The sequence below is a fragment of the Hippoglossus stenolepis genome, chromosome 23 (genome assembly GCF_022539355.2).
Source record: "Hippoglossus stenolepis isolate QCI-W04-F060 chromosome 23, HSTE1.2, whole genome shotgun sequence".
In the NCBI taxonomy this organism is placed as follows: Eukaryota; Metazoa; Chordata; class Actinopteri; order Pleuronectiformes; family Pleuronectidae; genus Hippoglossus; species Hippoglossus stenolepis.
This window is the reverse complement of record NC_061505.1, coordinates 11,875,128-11,891,415: the sequence shown is the minus strand read 5'-3', so window position 1 is coordinate 11,891,415 and position 16,288 is coordinate 11,875,128. Positions and strand designations below refer to the sequence as shown.

Genomic DNA, 16,288 nt, shown 5'->3' with positions numbered 1-16,288 from the left:
TGCTATTAGAATTTTATTCAAACCGCAACACACGTCATTAATTATCAACATGTGTCCGTTGGATTTTAATGAACAAAGGAGAAACTTAACTGTACATAACTGCATAGTACAAAAACTAAATATTCAAGTTAGTTAGCAACTAGCTGGTAAACACAATGTACAATTCAATAGCTCAACGCCCGGATATTTCTTCTGGTGGAGAACAAAACAGAGCTTAAAGAGAGTATAGGATTTAATTTCATCTGGGGTGCAGAAATGACTCCAAATGAAGGATATTACTCCATATTTGGTGGATGTATAAACAAGCAAGTATTTTATCAATAGGCTTGAAATAAATTATATTATCTCAATGTTGTGTTTACAGATGTTTTTTGCTGCCCCCACATCCGCTTTTTCAGATTTAAGTCCCTAGCTGCCAAACAGTACATATAGTTTAAATATGAAGATCAGAGGTGAAAAGTGCATAGAACACAGTATTTCATATAGTGATGCATAGTAGATGAATTCATGGCTGCCAGAAGACAATCAGACTGCAATGCATTTAAAAATGTAAAAGTACAAATTCAAAGATATAAAACAGATTTAGCTAAAAATTTAAACAAAAACATCTCTCTGTTACTTTGCCAGTTTGCCTTTTTAATTATTTAACACTGAGGAAAATGACTTTGATGTTTCTGTTCTCATAAATTAACAGGAACATATATCCCCCGTCCTGCATCATATGACCTACTCTCCACAGAGGCACTGCACGGAAACCATTGAACTACACGTCTTGGAGAAACCAACCCCACAGACTCTCCCTCTCACACACTTCCTCTCTCTACCTGTCTCCACGGAGAAAGGACCTGCTTGCTGTTATGCAACACAGCGCGATGATGAATGTGGTAACTCTCTATATCACAAAAGACCATCCATCCCAATTAAGTGGTTTTGCGAAGACATGGCAGCAGAATGCCACCGCATGAAATTCATAAAGAACAACTCTACCCATAGAAATTAATTTTGAGTAAAAAGCTTGTGTGCTTGAACTTCTTCTATCCATTTATATCTTTTAAAATAGCTTTATGCATACACCTGTATAAGCAGCACTGTGACGCTGTGTGTTTATGGATTGTTTGTACTGATCAGAATGCAGAACGGGGCTCTGCCCTCTCAGCTCGTTGGGACAGCTGTAACTCTTGTCAAAATGCAGCAAGGCTATTGCGTTGGCTCTGGATGCAGCTGCGGCATTTTTAGGTGGATATGAAATCCTGTCTTATATCCTCCTCCTCCTCCTCTTCCTCCTCCTCGATGCCCCACATCTATCTTTACCCCTTCCCCTACCCTTCCTTTCTCATCCCTTCCCCATATCACACATCCCTTGCTCTCCTCCTCCTTCCCTCTATCCCATCTCACCCAAGTTGGTCATGTGAAGAGGGGTGTTCCCTATTTAGCGGCCGGTGCCTCCATGCATCCCTAAAGGAGTCCCCAGTGGAGCGCTTAGAGGAGGCCACAAACAGAGGACAGGCAGGGAGGGGGGATAACAACAGAAAGCTTCTTCTGCAGGCTTGGTGATGACGTGATTACTCAGAGGTCGTTGGCGAACTAGTATAACGGGCAAGATAACTACAGCCAGCCAAGACGGTGCATATGTTGTTAACTCTGTTTCTTCCCATTCTCTCTGCACTGAGACAGTTACTGCCCTTGGCGTTTTCGTCTCAAGAGTCCACATTACATCATTTAATCGAGTTCCACCAAAGAGGAGAAAAAAGCTCTCCTGGCTAACAAAGGTTGCCAACTGCTTGCTAACTGTCAGCAAGAATGGTAGCGCAGCTCAGGACAATAACTTGTGCTTGTTCTAAACCTGCCTGTTCTTAATGCTCCAGAGCTACTTTAGAATCATTCCTTATCATTAGCGAGTCCTCCGAAAACAGTTCCACAATATACTGTCGCGCTTTTATTGTTTGCGTGCTGGACGTTGTCCGCAGAGCTTTTAATAAACACTTTATGCTGCAGAGTTAAGTTTGAAAACGTTTGTTTATCTTACCTGGTTTATCTGCAATGAAGATTTTAGAGTCCACGTTTGAATGTTGTAAAACTTGCTGAATAGGAAGTGATTCTATGAATGTTGCTGCTACAATGGAGATCAGCACCAGTGACTCTTGTGAATATCTGTGTCAGTGGGGAAATCGAAATAATCCGATTATCCAAACTATCTGGTCGTGATTTCACCTCCAGATTAATCCAGTTGTCGACTGCTGCGCTATGTAGAGGAAGTCACTTTCAACCTGGTCCACAGACTGAGAGACTTTAATAGGGTGAGGGTACTTTAATATACAAAGTGTTACAACTTACGCATTAAAAAAAACTCACAGGGTAGCTATTTTTGTCTCTCCCCTACAACTGCTTGTGAGAAAATGGGTTTTATTTCTTGCTCCCCATCAGTGATTCTCAGTGCTGGGTCACGGGTGGAACTGTGTTCGTTTATCCTCTAAGAGCAAATCCACAATGTCATCTGGAGGAGTAAAGTTTTACTTTTCCCAACTTTCCCCCCTGTTAACTGCAGAGAGCTTGGCCAGAAATGGTCCCGGGTATCGGAGTCCGGCCCAATTATGTCTGCCTGCCTCTGTCAAATTGTTTATACCTGGCTGAACATGTGTGTTTGTGGGGAAGTGGAGGGTGTTTAAATTGCACAGGGGAGTGTGTGTTTGTGTGTGTGTACCGGTTCATTTTGTGTGTGCGCCTTTGACTACATATCACAACACCACGCAGACCCCCACCACCACTCCTCCCTCCCTCCCCACTACCGACTGTCTCTCTGCCCGCGAGGCTTTTCCAGAGCGCACGGCTAATAAAGTGGGCCAGGTCCACGCCTGAGCTCTATTTTTATCAGAAAGCAATTTTCAGGAGGTGCCCACAGGTAAGCGGGTCCCAGCGCGCCAGACAATGGAGCCATGACAAGGAATTTCCCCCTGCCATTAACCTCTGCTGAGCTCCTCGCTAACGCCCTGGTACTCCAGGAGCACTGCACAGCCACCACAGAGGCCTGCATGGACCTGCACCAAGTCCCTGGATTTATATCGAAACCGCCAAAAACCCATTTATTTCACTATAAATCGACAGGACAAAATAGATACATAACTGATGACCCCCCCTGCATGCCTGTTATTTGCTCTTTAGTTCTCTCTCAAGTGTCTGTGTTTTCAGATTTGTAGGGCGTTACGACGTGATGGAAACGGAGGCAGTTGGTGGAGAGTAAAGAGAGATGTATAGTGACCAGATGAATAAAGGTACTGCAGAGGTGAAGGCGACAGGGGGATGATGAAGAGGAGGTGTGTGTTGTTGGGGATGTGTAAAGACAGATGGATGCACACAGTCCATCTGGCCTCTTTCCTCGTTCGGCTGGTCTTTCTGGCTGCGCTAGGAAAAAGTTTCTTCTTGTGCACGTTATCATTAACATTAACTGCACCAAAGTGAAAATGTTCAAATGTTTAGATGCAGGTCACTTAGTAACTGGAACAGTGGGGAGGTGTGACAGATTTGTTTCCTATCTGGCTTTTTCTCATACGCTGAATAAGTGTACAAAAGCAATGCAATTTAGAGCTGCACCTACTTCAAATATTTAAAATTATAAGCTTCACTGCGGGGCTGCAAGTTTATTTGGTTAGTAAAGTAAGTAAGGCCTGATCTACGTGTGCAAACTTGATTTCACCCGCAAAAAAACGCTTTTGGTATAATTTCATGCTAACACTCACAAACTTTTTCTGAGGTAAAATTTCAAATAGGCTACATGACCTTGAATGGGATCTTTTTACTTTGAGGTGTATATATTTCACTTAAACTTGCATTTACTTAGTTTTGACCACTTGGGGGCAGTGCAACAAGCTGTAAGCATAACACAGGTATGTTCTAACTTTATAATTGCATTGTTAAAATCAAACCTGAGAGTTTGTCAAACAATGACTTGCATAATGTGTCTGACCAACTAAAGAATGGACGTCTATCATTACCTCTCCTTTTAGTTCTGTTTTGGTCACCACCAACTCCTGAGGGAAATCTGTAGCTGCTTATTTCTCCACTACGTTCACCCACTTGCTTTTAACTTTGTATGCCTAGTCTGACTGTACAGAGTTGATCATAAAAAAATAAAACAAACTGAAAGATGCTTGAATGCTCCACATGGCCGGGTTGAACTGCAAATGTATTGATGGTTCTCTACAGGTTTTCCACTATAAGTAATGTATTTTACATCACATTGTCATTTGATCTATTGTAAATATAAAATATAGATTAATACAGCTTTAAGTATAATGTTTACTTCATGTCCACACTGGAAAATATTAAATATTAGTTTTGAACACTTGCTCCACCAGTAGCTGTGCATGTCTACCCCGGTGGAAATTTTGCTGAGTCAGCATCGACATGGAAGAAATAAAGGACTCTTCTCTACGTCTGCTCAGTAAAGAACATTTAATACAACACTCTCCACATATGTTTTGACAAACTGAACTCACATTATATTGCAACGTGAGAAAGAAAGGGTCTCAGAATAAATACAAAAAAAATCTGATTTTACTGAGCAATGATTCTGTAAAGAGACAGGGTTCAGTGAAAGGATTGGTGACACAAAGCAGTGGGGTGAAAGTGTGAGAGGGTAGAGCTGACCTTGAAAGGTTTTAGGACAAGGAGGCGGAGGACAAAGGGAGAGAGGGGAAAGGAGAGCAGAGAGGTAGAGGACAGAGCTAGGACAAGGACAGCAGATAAGGGACACAGGAAGACAGGGATATATATTCTGAATAAAAGAGGTTCATGGGGTGACAGAAAGCAAAGGGAGGAGGGACGTGGCGATGGTGGCGGGGAAAGAAAAAGGCAAACCACAGGAGAGGCCAAGAGACACAAATGGCTGGACAGGGAGCAAGACAGACTGACAGGCGAGTAAAAGCTGTACAAGTGAGACAGAGGGGGAGAAAGAAAGATGAGCGTGGCGGTGGTTGTTGCTCCCAGCGGAGACGTTATGTTCGGTATGAGTCTGGGCCTGTCAGGCCATCTTTCTCTCTCTCCCTCCAAGCTCCCCCCTTCCTCCCCTTTCTCCTCCCCCCCTCTCAAGTCAGCGACAACAATCAGCTCTGTTTGTTATTACTCGTGCTAAGATCCAGCGTGTCCTGTCAATCAAATTGCCCCGCCACGCTCGTACCCTCAAGGAGTGCGACGAGCCCTGGCCTTGAATACAGATTTGCATGTGCGCTGTATGGATACACGCCACGCAAGATTTACATTTCATGGATTGGAAGGTCAAAAATGTTTGATCTGCTACATCTCATTTTATTTTGACACCAGCTTTTCATTCCACTTGGAACTATATTTTTTTTATGTGTGGCTGTCAGCAGGGGCCTCGTTTGAAAGAAAACTCCGTCCCTGTCCCGCACATTTTTATGCAAATGCAGAAAACGCCAATGCTTCGCAGTGACTCACTCCCCCTGTTCTCCTCCTCACCTCTATTATCATGTTGTTTTATCCTCCCGAAAACAAGAGGCTCATGTGAGGACAAAAGGACATTGGCTCCATCATTTAGCCTGTCACTCCCACACTTTTATCCAGCTTGTGCACTCGCAAATCCACAAACAGTTTAAGGCATTTCGAATGTGTTCTAGCCCCACACAGTAGATTATATGGTGGAAGCACACACAATTAGCCCAGTGTCTCCCCCCTCTCCATATCTTCAGAGTACTAAAAGAAGCCCCCAATTGTTACTTGGCTCATCCTTATACATCTCTCAGGGCATGAAGTGAGATGTTTGGCTTCCTGCTTCTTCACTAGAGGTAAGTGAGTTAATTTTGTTTTATTATCTTGTGCTGGCAGGAGCTACTTTCACTGCAGCAATGTCCCCGGAGGTTTAAGTTGTGTCGTCTGGTTAAACAACACCAAAGAGGGGAGTTTGGGGATTTACTACACTTGCATGCGATCAATTATTCATGGTGTGTGTTTGCAAGGGAAACACCACTGAGCCTTTCAAACGTCACGCGCGTTGATGTTTAGAGTGTTTTTAAAATTAGATTTGTTCTCTTTTGTAAATAAAAACTACAACGAATGCAGCTAATGTGAACATATTTTCGATTTCATTTAAACTTTAAATGCTGTTCTGAGGCTCCCCTGACCTTTGACCTCCTCACAGCGGCGATCAGGAAAAGAGAATTTCTCTGTGGGCATCAGTGACCTTGACCAAAACTTGCTAATGGGACTTTGACTCTATAAACTGCCCGTAGCTGTGAATGTTGTTTGTTGCTAATTTTAGCTTTATTTGGCTCTAGCCTCTCAATACCCTCAATTTATAAGCGGTATAGAGAATGGATGGATCGATGGAGAGCGCCATATAACAGATCTCAAGTTCAATTTTGTCCTTGTCTCTCTCTGTCTGCTGCCCCACCACCACCACCACTACCACAAATATGTGTATGTTTATAAAAGGTGTCTTGATGAAATTAGATTTGCTGATTAAATTACATTTGCGTCGCTCTCCCGAGAGAAAAATTACAACAAAGAAGCACCGAGTGCGAACGATGCAACTGATGAATAAATATAAATGAAGGGTCTGAGGAAGGCGGAGGCAGAAAAACTACTTTTCCTTTTGCTCAGAGCCATTACTGGCAAATGTACAGCAGGGAGAAGGCACTTAATTTTCAAATCCTTTAAATAAGTGTTGTAATTATCTGCTTGTGTGTGTGAGGTTGCAGAGGGGAGAGGGAGGCCCATGAAAGATTAATGCTGAGTAGCCACTGGAGCACTGCCGCAGCCGAGGTGAGCCTTTTGTTATTGCTACGCAAAAAGAACTAGGAAGCACCTTTCCACCTTGGTCACGATTTTTACCTCAACACTGCTCCTGGAGAATCCGCTCTTTGATTCGAAAAAGTGAAAACAAATGTAACGCAACTGTCGGCTTTGTCTACTCAAAATCTTTTTTCTCATGAATTGCAACAGTGTATAGGTTTTACAGGAAACTTAATACCACGTGTGTCATGTTATTAATAAACAAAATCCTGAAACATTGTTAGTTATTGAATCGTTACAAAAGTGTTTGCAAATGATTCATTAACAATACAGTTCATTTGTTTTCCTACATCCCATCATAGCAGCCATAGCAGCATTTAAGCCTTCACAGTTATGGTTAGTTAAAAGATCAGCATCAAGGTTAAATGCTGAAAAAATCAACAGTGACTTGAAGCAAGGACAATATTTTTTCTATTAACATTTCACTGAAACTACAATGTTTATTAACCAAATATTGAAAAACCCCTCAGGAGTTTCCACGGCGTAAACACAGTCAGATGGAGCGCTGGTTGTCAGGCCGAGATAAACCGAGATATGATCGTATAGATTTGATGCATTTACACACAAGTAAAAGCATAAAAGATAGGACAGCGCAGGCGTTTCATTTAACTCAATATTTTTGTCATTTTTTTGAAAGCATTGAGAAATGGGAAGAAATTGTGAATCTGCTGATTCTGCTCTACAGACTGAATATACTAGGGAGGGGCAGGAAACCCTAAAACATCCATGACTAAATGTTGCTTGATGTTGTATCAGTTTTACAATTATATCTTTACATTTACAGCCTGGATTTACGTTTTCTATAGTACAAAACCCCATTTTTTCCCCATGCTCTCCATTTTATGTTTCTTGTGTATTTTGGGTCCAATATGTTGATATACTATGTCAAAGTGAAAATTATAATTGTCTGGTCATAAAGGCAATGTTGTGCTGAAAACAAAGGTGCCAAACAATGGCATGATCATTTTTTATGTGGGACATATTAAAAAGCAATATTCATAATCATTAAAAAAAATAGGCCAGGACCCCAAGCTATCCTGGAGGAAATATCTGACTTGTTGTTGTTGTGAGATTTAAGTACAACAGTAAAGTTCTTGGGCCGTAAAACAAAAATGAACTGAAGTGAATCCGCAGAGTCAGGTAATAACTCTCCATGAGTTTGTTGCTCTTTTTTTTCCTCTCGCTGCAATGCAGACCGAACCACCGCCCGCCAACTAACAGCCATTATCTCAAACATCCTCCGAATTATAACACTTTAAAGAAAGCACACATAAGTAATTAAACAACAACAGAGTTTCCCCTCATCCCGCAGAGCAGTTTCCACTTCAGACAGCAGAACACAATCAGTAACCATGACCCAAAATGGCACATGTACCAAAATCCTCTCTGAAATATTCAACATATTCATGTCAAAATATTACATTGAAGTTCTTTGACCCCTCCAAACACTTACACGTCAGGGAACGATCCAAGGGCCCAGTTCCCTGCACGTGCTAACACTTGCATAACAGGATGTAAAGGCTCTCTCCGGACCCTGAGGGCGGCACAAAACATGCCTTCTTTCTCTATTTCTGTTCTCCATCTTCTTCTCCATCTCTCACTGTGGTGCTCACGTTTATACATAACAATGGGAGACGAGGTAGTTTGAATTAAAAGGGTAAAAAAAAAAAGAAGCTTTGTCCTCCCTCCGTTCTCATCTCCGAGGGATTCTCTCGAAAGGTTCTCTTCTTCCCTCCGCTGCCTCTCTCCCTGTGGTTCTTTCCCTGTGTGAAAATGGGTCACCTTTCTTCTGTCAGGAGAATGCCCAGGAAAGTATAACCTCTAAATCCGTGTGTGTGTGTGTGTGTGTGTGTGTGTGTGTGTGTGTGTGTGTGTGTGTGTGTGTGTGTGTGTGTGTGTGTGTGTGTGTGTGTGTGTGTGTGTGTGTGTGTGTGTGTGTGTGTGTGTGTGTGTGTGTGTGTGTGTGTGTGTGTGTGTGTGTGGTTTTTACTGTCTAGTGGGGTTCCAAGCCCTGGAAAAGTCATGTTCAAGGACCATTTTCTGGGGCTCGTTATAGGGGAAAAGTTTCTTTTGGGGTTGCAGTCACAGTAAGATTGCATTTAGGTTGAAATATGGTTGGGGCTGCATTTGAACATTTTAAACCTGGGTTTTATTCTAATTATCACAGCCAAGAAACATGAATTCCCATATATTAAGGCAAGCGTGTTGGCCACTGTCAGGGTTGTGCTTTGTCACCGACTTCTGGATCTGCTGCTCTTTCGTGTTCAATGGAGCCAGTTCAATTTCACTTTTTCAGGCATTACCAGTTAGACCCAGAACATGCCGGAGAGACAATGTGTAGATGGATGGAGGAAGGGATAGAGGGAAGGAGTCGTGGAGGGATAGAATGGATGGATGGATGGCCTATTAAAAAAAGAAATGCAGTTAACTACAATAGCTAATTTAAGGAAACTGTGTTTGGAAGTGATCAAATGTCATTTTATCTATAAAAGGTTTAGGAGGCTTATGCCATTTGTCAAATTTCAGTTGTTTTGCTGGTGTTTCCCAAATCTCTAACACTGCAAAGCTGGTACGACCAATAGCCAGAATGGTAACAATTCGGTAAATGAAAGTTGAAGTGAACTTGTTGACTTCCTTAAATCAGAAGTAGAGGTTTAAAGCTGCAGCTGATAGATTCCACATTCCTAATTTGAATTTTTGTCTAGTCACTGAGGAGTTATCTCCCTTATTGAACATCAAGACACAAAAGAATTCAGGCGGCAAAGAGAATTCAGTCCGAGCTAAACTTTCCAACTACTTTATGTAGGAAGGCTTTGAACTTAAAGACATTAGAATTCTCTGGTTGGGGAAGCTGTTATAGGACAGACATTAATCATTGTGCATGTTTGTGTCTCAACAGATGCTCACACACTGCACACGAGGCAGGGGGAGGACTTCAGTGTACGGGTTCTTTCCAGGCGGATTTTTAGATTGTTCCAACCGATAGAAACCCTGTATCGCCCCTCCTCGTCTCTGCCGCTATGCGTGTCGGCAGCATTAGACGGACTTTGAAGTGAGGGTACCGATGCACTTCAAACAAGATCTCACACAATTTGCCTGTGTGCCAACGGGAAAAAAGGGCTGAAGAAAGAGCTTTCCTGTGCATCCTGACAGAGTGCACTCTGATCCGTGCCTCTGTCTCCATCTACTCCTCCATCTGCCTCTCAAACGTGCAGCGCAGCTCTGCCGCTTCTCTCTGCACATCAATGCAAAATAACTCTCAGGAAACATCATACGAGCTGTTTCCCCGAGTTGTAGCATACAAGTGCTGCTGTGACCGATAGCAGGAAACCGTTTGATGCGCGCACACACACACACACACACACACACACACACACACACAGTACATGTCATCGCCTCAGCCTTTCACAGTTATTGTTTGAGGGAAAAGAAACCAGGTCGGGATGAACAGACAGACTCAGACAGTCTGAGATGACAATTTGTCAAGTGATGCTGCGATGTCTATCGTCCCGACACAGTTTCACAAAGAACCTGCGCATGTGTGCTGCGCTATTTGCAGCTCCAATTGCCGTCTGCTTGCTTGCACTACCGTGTGCTCGCACTAGTGTGAGCTCCTGCAGGCTCACACTAGTGCATGCTGGTCCGTAACGTTTTTACCGTTCACGCAGTCAGTGGGACCTCATAGTTTCAGCTGCAGCATTGGAATGGAGTGCAGTTCTTTCTCCCTAGAGAGGACTTATCTTTCACTCTTTAGTCTGTGTTCCTGTCTCTGAGAATCTGTTGCACCTGAGAGCGACCTTTGCGCGCATGCACACGCACCCCTGTTTCCACTATAGATTGAATTCATTCTGTTATATTCGAAGACAAAAACAACGTTTCTAAACAACTTAATTTAACAAAATAAATGAAGGATCAGTAGGTCATATAATCCCATCATCATTGAGGCATTACTTCATTGCATGTGCTGACCGTACCGAAGTGTAGAGGTAGCCCTCGCTGTTCATGGCGACATAGAGCCCTGTCTTGGTGCTCTGGATGGCCACTATCCTGAGCCCCACAGGAATCAAGTTGAACTGCACTGTAAAAAGAAGGAGACAGGGAACAGTGGTGTTAGAGCGATCATTCTTTCTCTTAAATGTTCACAGTGCTTCCTCGTGGCATAAAAAGACAATTGCTTTCCAGCTGTCTCTTATTTCATCCTCCCCGTCGTACAGTATATCTGTCCCGCACGGAAATAGGAAGTGGGTGAAAAAGAGAGGGAGAGAAGGGGGGAGGGATTAGGTAAGGGGGATTTAGGAGGAATAAAGTCTGATTGCTGGTACACTGGAGGGCAGACAGACTCGGGAGTGACTGTACGGAGAATTCCCCTGCAGGAGAGAGAGAGAGAGAGAGAGACAGCACAGCTTAACTGAGAGCTTTCAGAATACAGTACATTAGAAAGTGACATCTCCTGAGCCTGCTTTGAATTCATTGCCTCCGTCCCGTCACAGTAAACAGCACTTTGCAATGGACTTTGCAGAGTTCCCTCCTGTGGAACCTTGGATTTCTTATGTGCATAGCTCTCCATATAAACTATGTTCAACCTGGCCACTGGAGCAGCACTCAGACAGTGTGTGTGTGTGCGTGTGTGCGTGTGTGCGTGCATGCGTGCGCGCGCATTTCTGAACTTGTCCGTGTAACATGTCCACCATGTATTTGTGTAAGTACATTTTTTCCTCGTAAATCTCTCAAGTATGTGCTTTCTGAGACGTGACATGCTAACTTGAGTGATGCTGAGAAAATTTGCGATGGATCCAGGCTCACGGTTTCCACATTTCCCATTTCCAGGTGTTATGCTAATGTTATGCTTCAATCACACTTACTTAAATTGACATTTTCCCAATAGGAGTTCTGCATTGTATGCTAAGGGCAAGGTTAGGCTGATAGGTGCGAATACATTTCAACCAGGGCATATCGGTTCAAGCTTCATATTGAAAGAACAGATATGAGAGCAGAATTGATCTTTTTGCCTAAATCCAAGCAGAAAGTGGATTTCCAAATACTACATTAAATATAGTACATATTTAACATGAAAACTGTAGACAGAAAAACAGGAAAATCAAAAAAAAACAACTAAAGGTACACTTATTAACTTCATTTGAGCTTTCAACATCATTTCATGGTCTTAATTGAGTTTATATATTTGTGAAGTTGCTTAGCTCCCATGGACAAGTCAGTACAATACACCTGTTTATAAAAGCTCTAACTAATGTTTTTCCTATCAAACTTTTGTAAGTATAAATACATTTTTCCCATTTTTATCAGCACATAATGCCTGAAACACAAGTTTTATTTGTCTTTTTTTTTCTTGGACGAATTATAAGTGTGCATTATAAAGCCGCAGCCTGGTTGTCAAAATGACACATCTTTCATACGGATGAAAAATGCAGTCTGGAGAGCATGTTTTCGACTCATGGAGCCATTAGTTGCTATCTGACAAATCAATTTCAAATCAGAAGTTCTGCCAACATAATGGATGGAAGTGCGGCTATCAGAGGGCGATCAAAAGCCAGAGCTGGAGATAGAAAAACAAACTCAAAACAAGTTTTTCACAGACAAACTTAAGCAAAGATCCGGTGTGGCAGATTCTTCCCCCTAGAGTTAAATTTCTACTTTCTAACTGTGTGCTGTGCAGCGGCAGAAAGTCTTGCATTTCCTTTTTCTCACCACCGGTGTAAACCACAAGCATCTCCATTGTCAATCACACCAGTGTGAATTAAATAAAACAGGCAGGACAGTGATGTGTGTCCAGTTTCAAGGTTCAAATGTCAGAAATGAAAACTGCACATACATCTCTCTCTCTCTCTCTCTCTCTCTCTTCCTCCCTCTCTATCCTCAGGGCCCTGCTTCTATTTGCTCGATCGATCGCTGCATCTCAAACAGTCGGTTTCGCAAATGAACAAAGTGTCACCAAAGACCATGGCTGGGATGACAAATAGAGCAGGACACACACACACACACACACACACACACACACACACACACACACACACACACACACACACACACACACACACACACACACACACACACACACACACACACACACACACACACATCAGAACCTTCGCTGTGGCGATGACCCCACATAACCCGCTGCACACCAAGCACACACACACACACACACACACACACACACACAGAAAGAACAACCACTGCACTGCCCTTGATTATAAAATGGAAATGTCTCCGATGTTTTCTCCAATGTAGCTGTAGTAAGAGCGATACTTTTGTTTGACTTTTTGGGCCAAAAAAAGAAAAGAATGTTTCCATATACAATCATTGGAAAAAGGAGCAGCTATAAAATGGTAAACTAGAATTGCACTCAGCAGAGCATATACCTCCGCCAAGGCCCATTAGACCCCTTATGAAACCCAATTTAAATTCACTAGAACCAGAATTGTATTTGAAACTGCCCAAAATTGCACACACTCATTAATATCAGCCCCCTAAGCATGTCTGATCTTTTTCATCAGGGTCCATGAATTATTCTCTAAGAAATCAAGGAAAATGTTGAAAAACTTTTCGCAATGTTAAATTAAATGTGACAAAATTCCTGGATCCGCCTCCTGGACCAGTTCTGCACCAAAATTCTATGGGTCATGTTTTTACTTGTCCAGGATAGAATTTGCAATATGTATGTAATTGAAGCGACAATTCAAATGATATTCACATAACCTCCGTCTATTTGTCCAAGTATATACGAATAGCAGCCAAAATTAGTTTACATTACAGTTAACATTATGTTAATGTCTTCTACATGGATATTAAACTTGGACATGCAGCGGTAGCCTCTATCTTTAAATGTGATATATATAAATTTTAGGCCCTTTTTACAGGGTTCTTGTTTTAAAACCTATAAAGATTAAATGTTGAAACTTTCAGCTCAGCTCAATTAGATAAACAGTAGCTAAACCCTGTTGCTATTTCAGCCAACGAAAGCAAAGACTGGGAAATGTATCTTTCTACCACTGTCTGACACCAAGTAAAATCTAAAAAGTACTAATATTTCAATGACAAATTTTGCCACTTCTACCACTTTCAACTGTGTATTGCATTATATCACAAAACGCTTGGCAACCAATTACTTTCCTATTCCTTTGTATTTTTTTCTTTTTTCCCTGTGTGCATATATCTCTTTGTATTTCCCCTTCAAAGAAGAAGTTTGCTTTGCATTCTCGACCTCAATCAAAAAGAGCTTTGCTTATCATATAGATCACATAACTTTGGGCCTGGATAACAGAGGCATGCCACCCTCCTTTTGTCCTCCCGTTTTCCTCATCCCTCCCTCTGTCCTTCCGTTTGACTTCCCTTTCTTCTCCGGCGCTACTCAAAGTGGCTGCTAGATTAATCAAAAGTCTTTCGAGGGGGCGACAGAGGGAGGGGAGAGGAGTAGGGAGGAGAGAGATGAAGGGGAGGGAGAAGGGTGTTGCCAAATCAATCCCACAAGTCAATTTGAGACTCGAGATCATCTACACAATAAATAAACAAGGAGAAAGTGGCGGCGGGATAAAAGAGAGGAGGAGGGGGGGACAGGACACAGAGGTAAGCTGTGCAGAGGGCATCTGCAGGCGGGCACAGTGCACTGCTGCTCTGCAGTGTTGTGTTGTGCAGCCCAGTTGGTCTCAACTGGAATGGGAAGAGGATTACAGTCATCTGTGGGAAGTCACACAGAGTTTAACTTCTGGACAGGCACTGGCAAATCTTTATTCAGTTTCCTGTGTGAATGGAACACAGTGGATAAGAGCATTTTCATGTTATAGTTGCACAGGTTTTGGGAATGGAAGTCAGGTGATGCCGTATATAAAAGGGACAAAGTCTGCAGTTAGTGGTGGATGGATGAGATGACAAAATACTGGACATTGAAACTCATGGTCACTGTTGTTTCTTGTATCTATTTCCATAGCACAGACTTAATCAGGGCTTTATTATTCCAATGCCAACAAAGATCATCTAACTGCTCTGCAACCTTGAAAAGAAACTGCACTGTTAAACGTGTATTTTGAGCGGTACACTGAATACTAGGACTGTACTGTGATGGAACACATTAATGGTGGATTTAACTTCTACATTTCTGACCAAATTTATAAATAACCAGCATTTAACGAGTTGAACAAGACTCATAACGACCCTGTGTTTTCTAACCATCTTGAAGTTGAAGCCGTCTGATCGAAGCCGTCTGGGGAATTGGTGTTTGCAGACAAACTGTGGTCTGGTCTTATTCCAGAAGCTATCGTTGTCTTTGGCACCTCCCGACAACACACACATTCTCTAAGGGAGACACATGACTGCAGCGCCCACACACACACACCTGGGTAAAGGATATTAAATACACTGCTTTCCTATCACTATGACTTTGGGTATTACAGTATTCATGTTACTATCACCGTGACTCACGATTGGTCAAGCATTGTGTATCGGCGGGACCTGATCACCACTTCTTCACAGACTCTGGCTCCCAATGTGCGAGGTGGCACATAGCGACATGAACATGAAGACGGAAATTAATTTACGCCATATACATAGAGATATGGTATATATAGTGTTTCCCATACTGAATTAATGTTAACAGCTGGTATATGGTTTAGTTTGCACAAACAAGAGGATCATATTATCATATTTAATACCAAAATCATGAGGATTTTTGCAGTTAAAAGTCAAACTTAAAATAACACCAACATCTTGAAATGAGACGGACGGATGATTTCACACGCCGTCAGAAAAATGAGCTTATAAGACTCTGTAGTAGGTTAAGTGATTTCTAGCTGATCTCCATGCCTGATTTCCCCGGTGGTCGATGACTCTGACGACAACTAACCACACTCTCCTGTTATTTAACTTCCACCTCTTCCCCCGGGCTTTTCTCACTCCTTTCAGTCCATCTGACTTTCCCTTCTCCTCTCCTCTCTCTCCCTGGTGCTTCCTGGGCTTTCTCCCCACCTTGTCGTGAATTAACAACCCCTTCCTTATCGCACTCTCTCTTTTAATGCATCTCTCCATTTTTCCTCCTTATTTGTTTCCATTCAATTCCCCCGTTGCCAGCTGTCATTCCCTCACACCTCTGAAACCAATACTCCTCCATCCGCATCCATTCATCTTTGTCCCTCTTTGCCCTGCAGCCTTCTCTGTCCGTCTCTTCGTCACTCAATCTTCTTGTCTCCACCTCCCCTCCTTTGTATTCCCCCGTCCTTACTTCTCCATCGTTTGGTATTCCCCATGCTCTTCTTCACATCCTTATGAGCCTCTTTCCTGCTCATTTGGCTGAGAGAGCGTTTCCTTTCCACATTTGTTCCTCTTTGAATGCCGGCAGCTCGCACACAGCGCAAAGTTTTCATCGTTTGTCTTTCAAGTCTTTGAATTTCTCTCCCTCTGCCCTCTGTGAAGCAGCATTATTGAGCACTGGGGAAAGTTAAACAGAGAGAGAAAAAGACGACTTGTTCCGGAG

General features: G+C 42.6%; 1 protein-coding gene across 2 annotated transcripts in view; it reads right to left on the bottom strand.

The window, feature by feature from the left end:
* fgf11a (fibroblast growth factor 11a) overlaps window positions 1–16,288 on the bottom strand; it is an 80,788-nt gene that overhangs the window by 17,618 nt on the left and 46,882 nt on the right. For both annotated transcript variants that reach the window (XM_035149272.2, XM_047338907.1), the window contains one exon: window positions 10,779–10,882. In XM_035149272.2, the coding sequence (XP_035005163.1) occupies window positions 10,779–10,882 (104 nt within the window). The remainder of the gene's footprint in view (window positions 1–10,778; window positions 10,883–16,288) is intronic.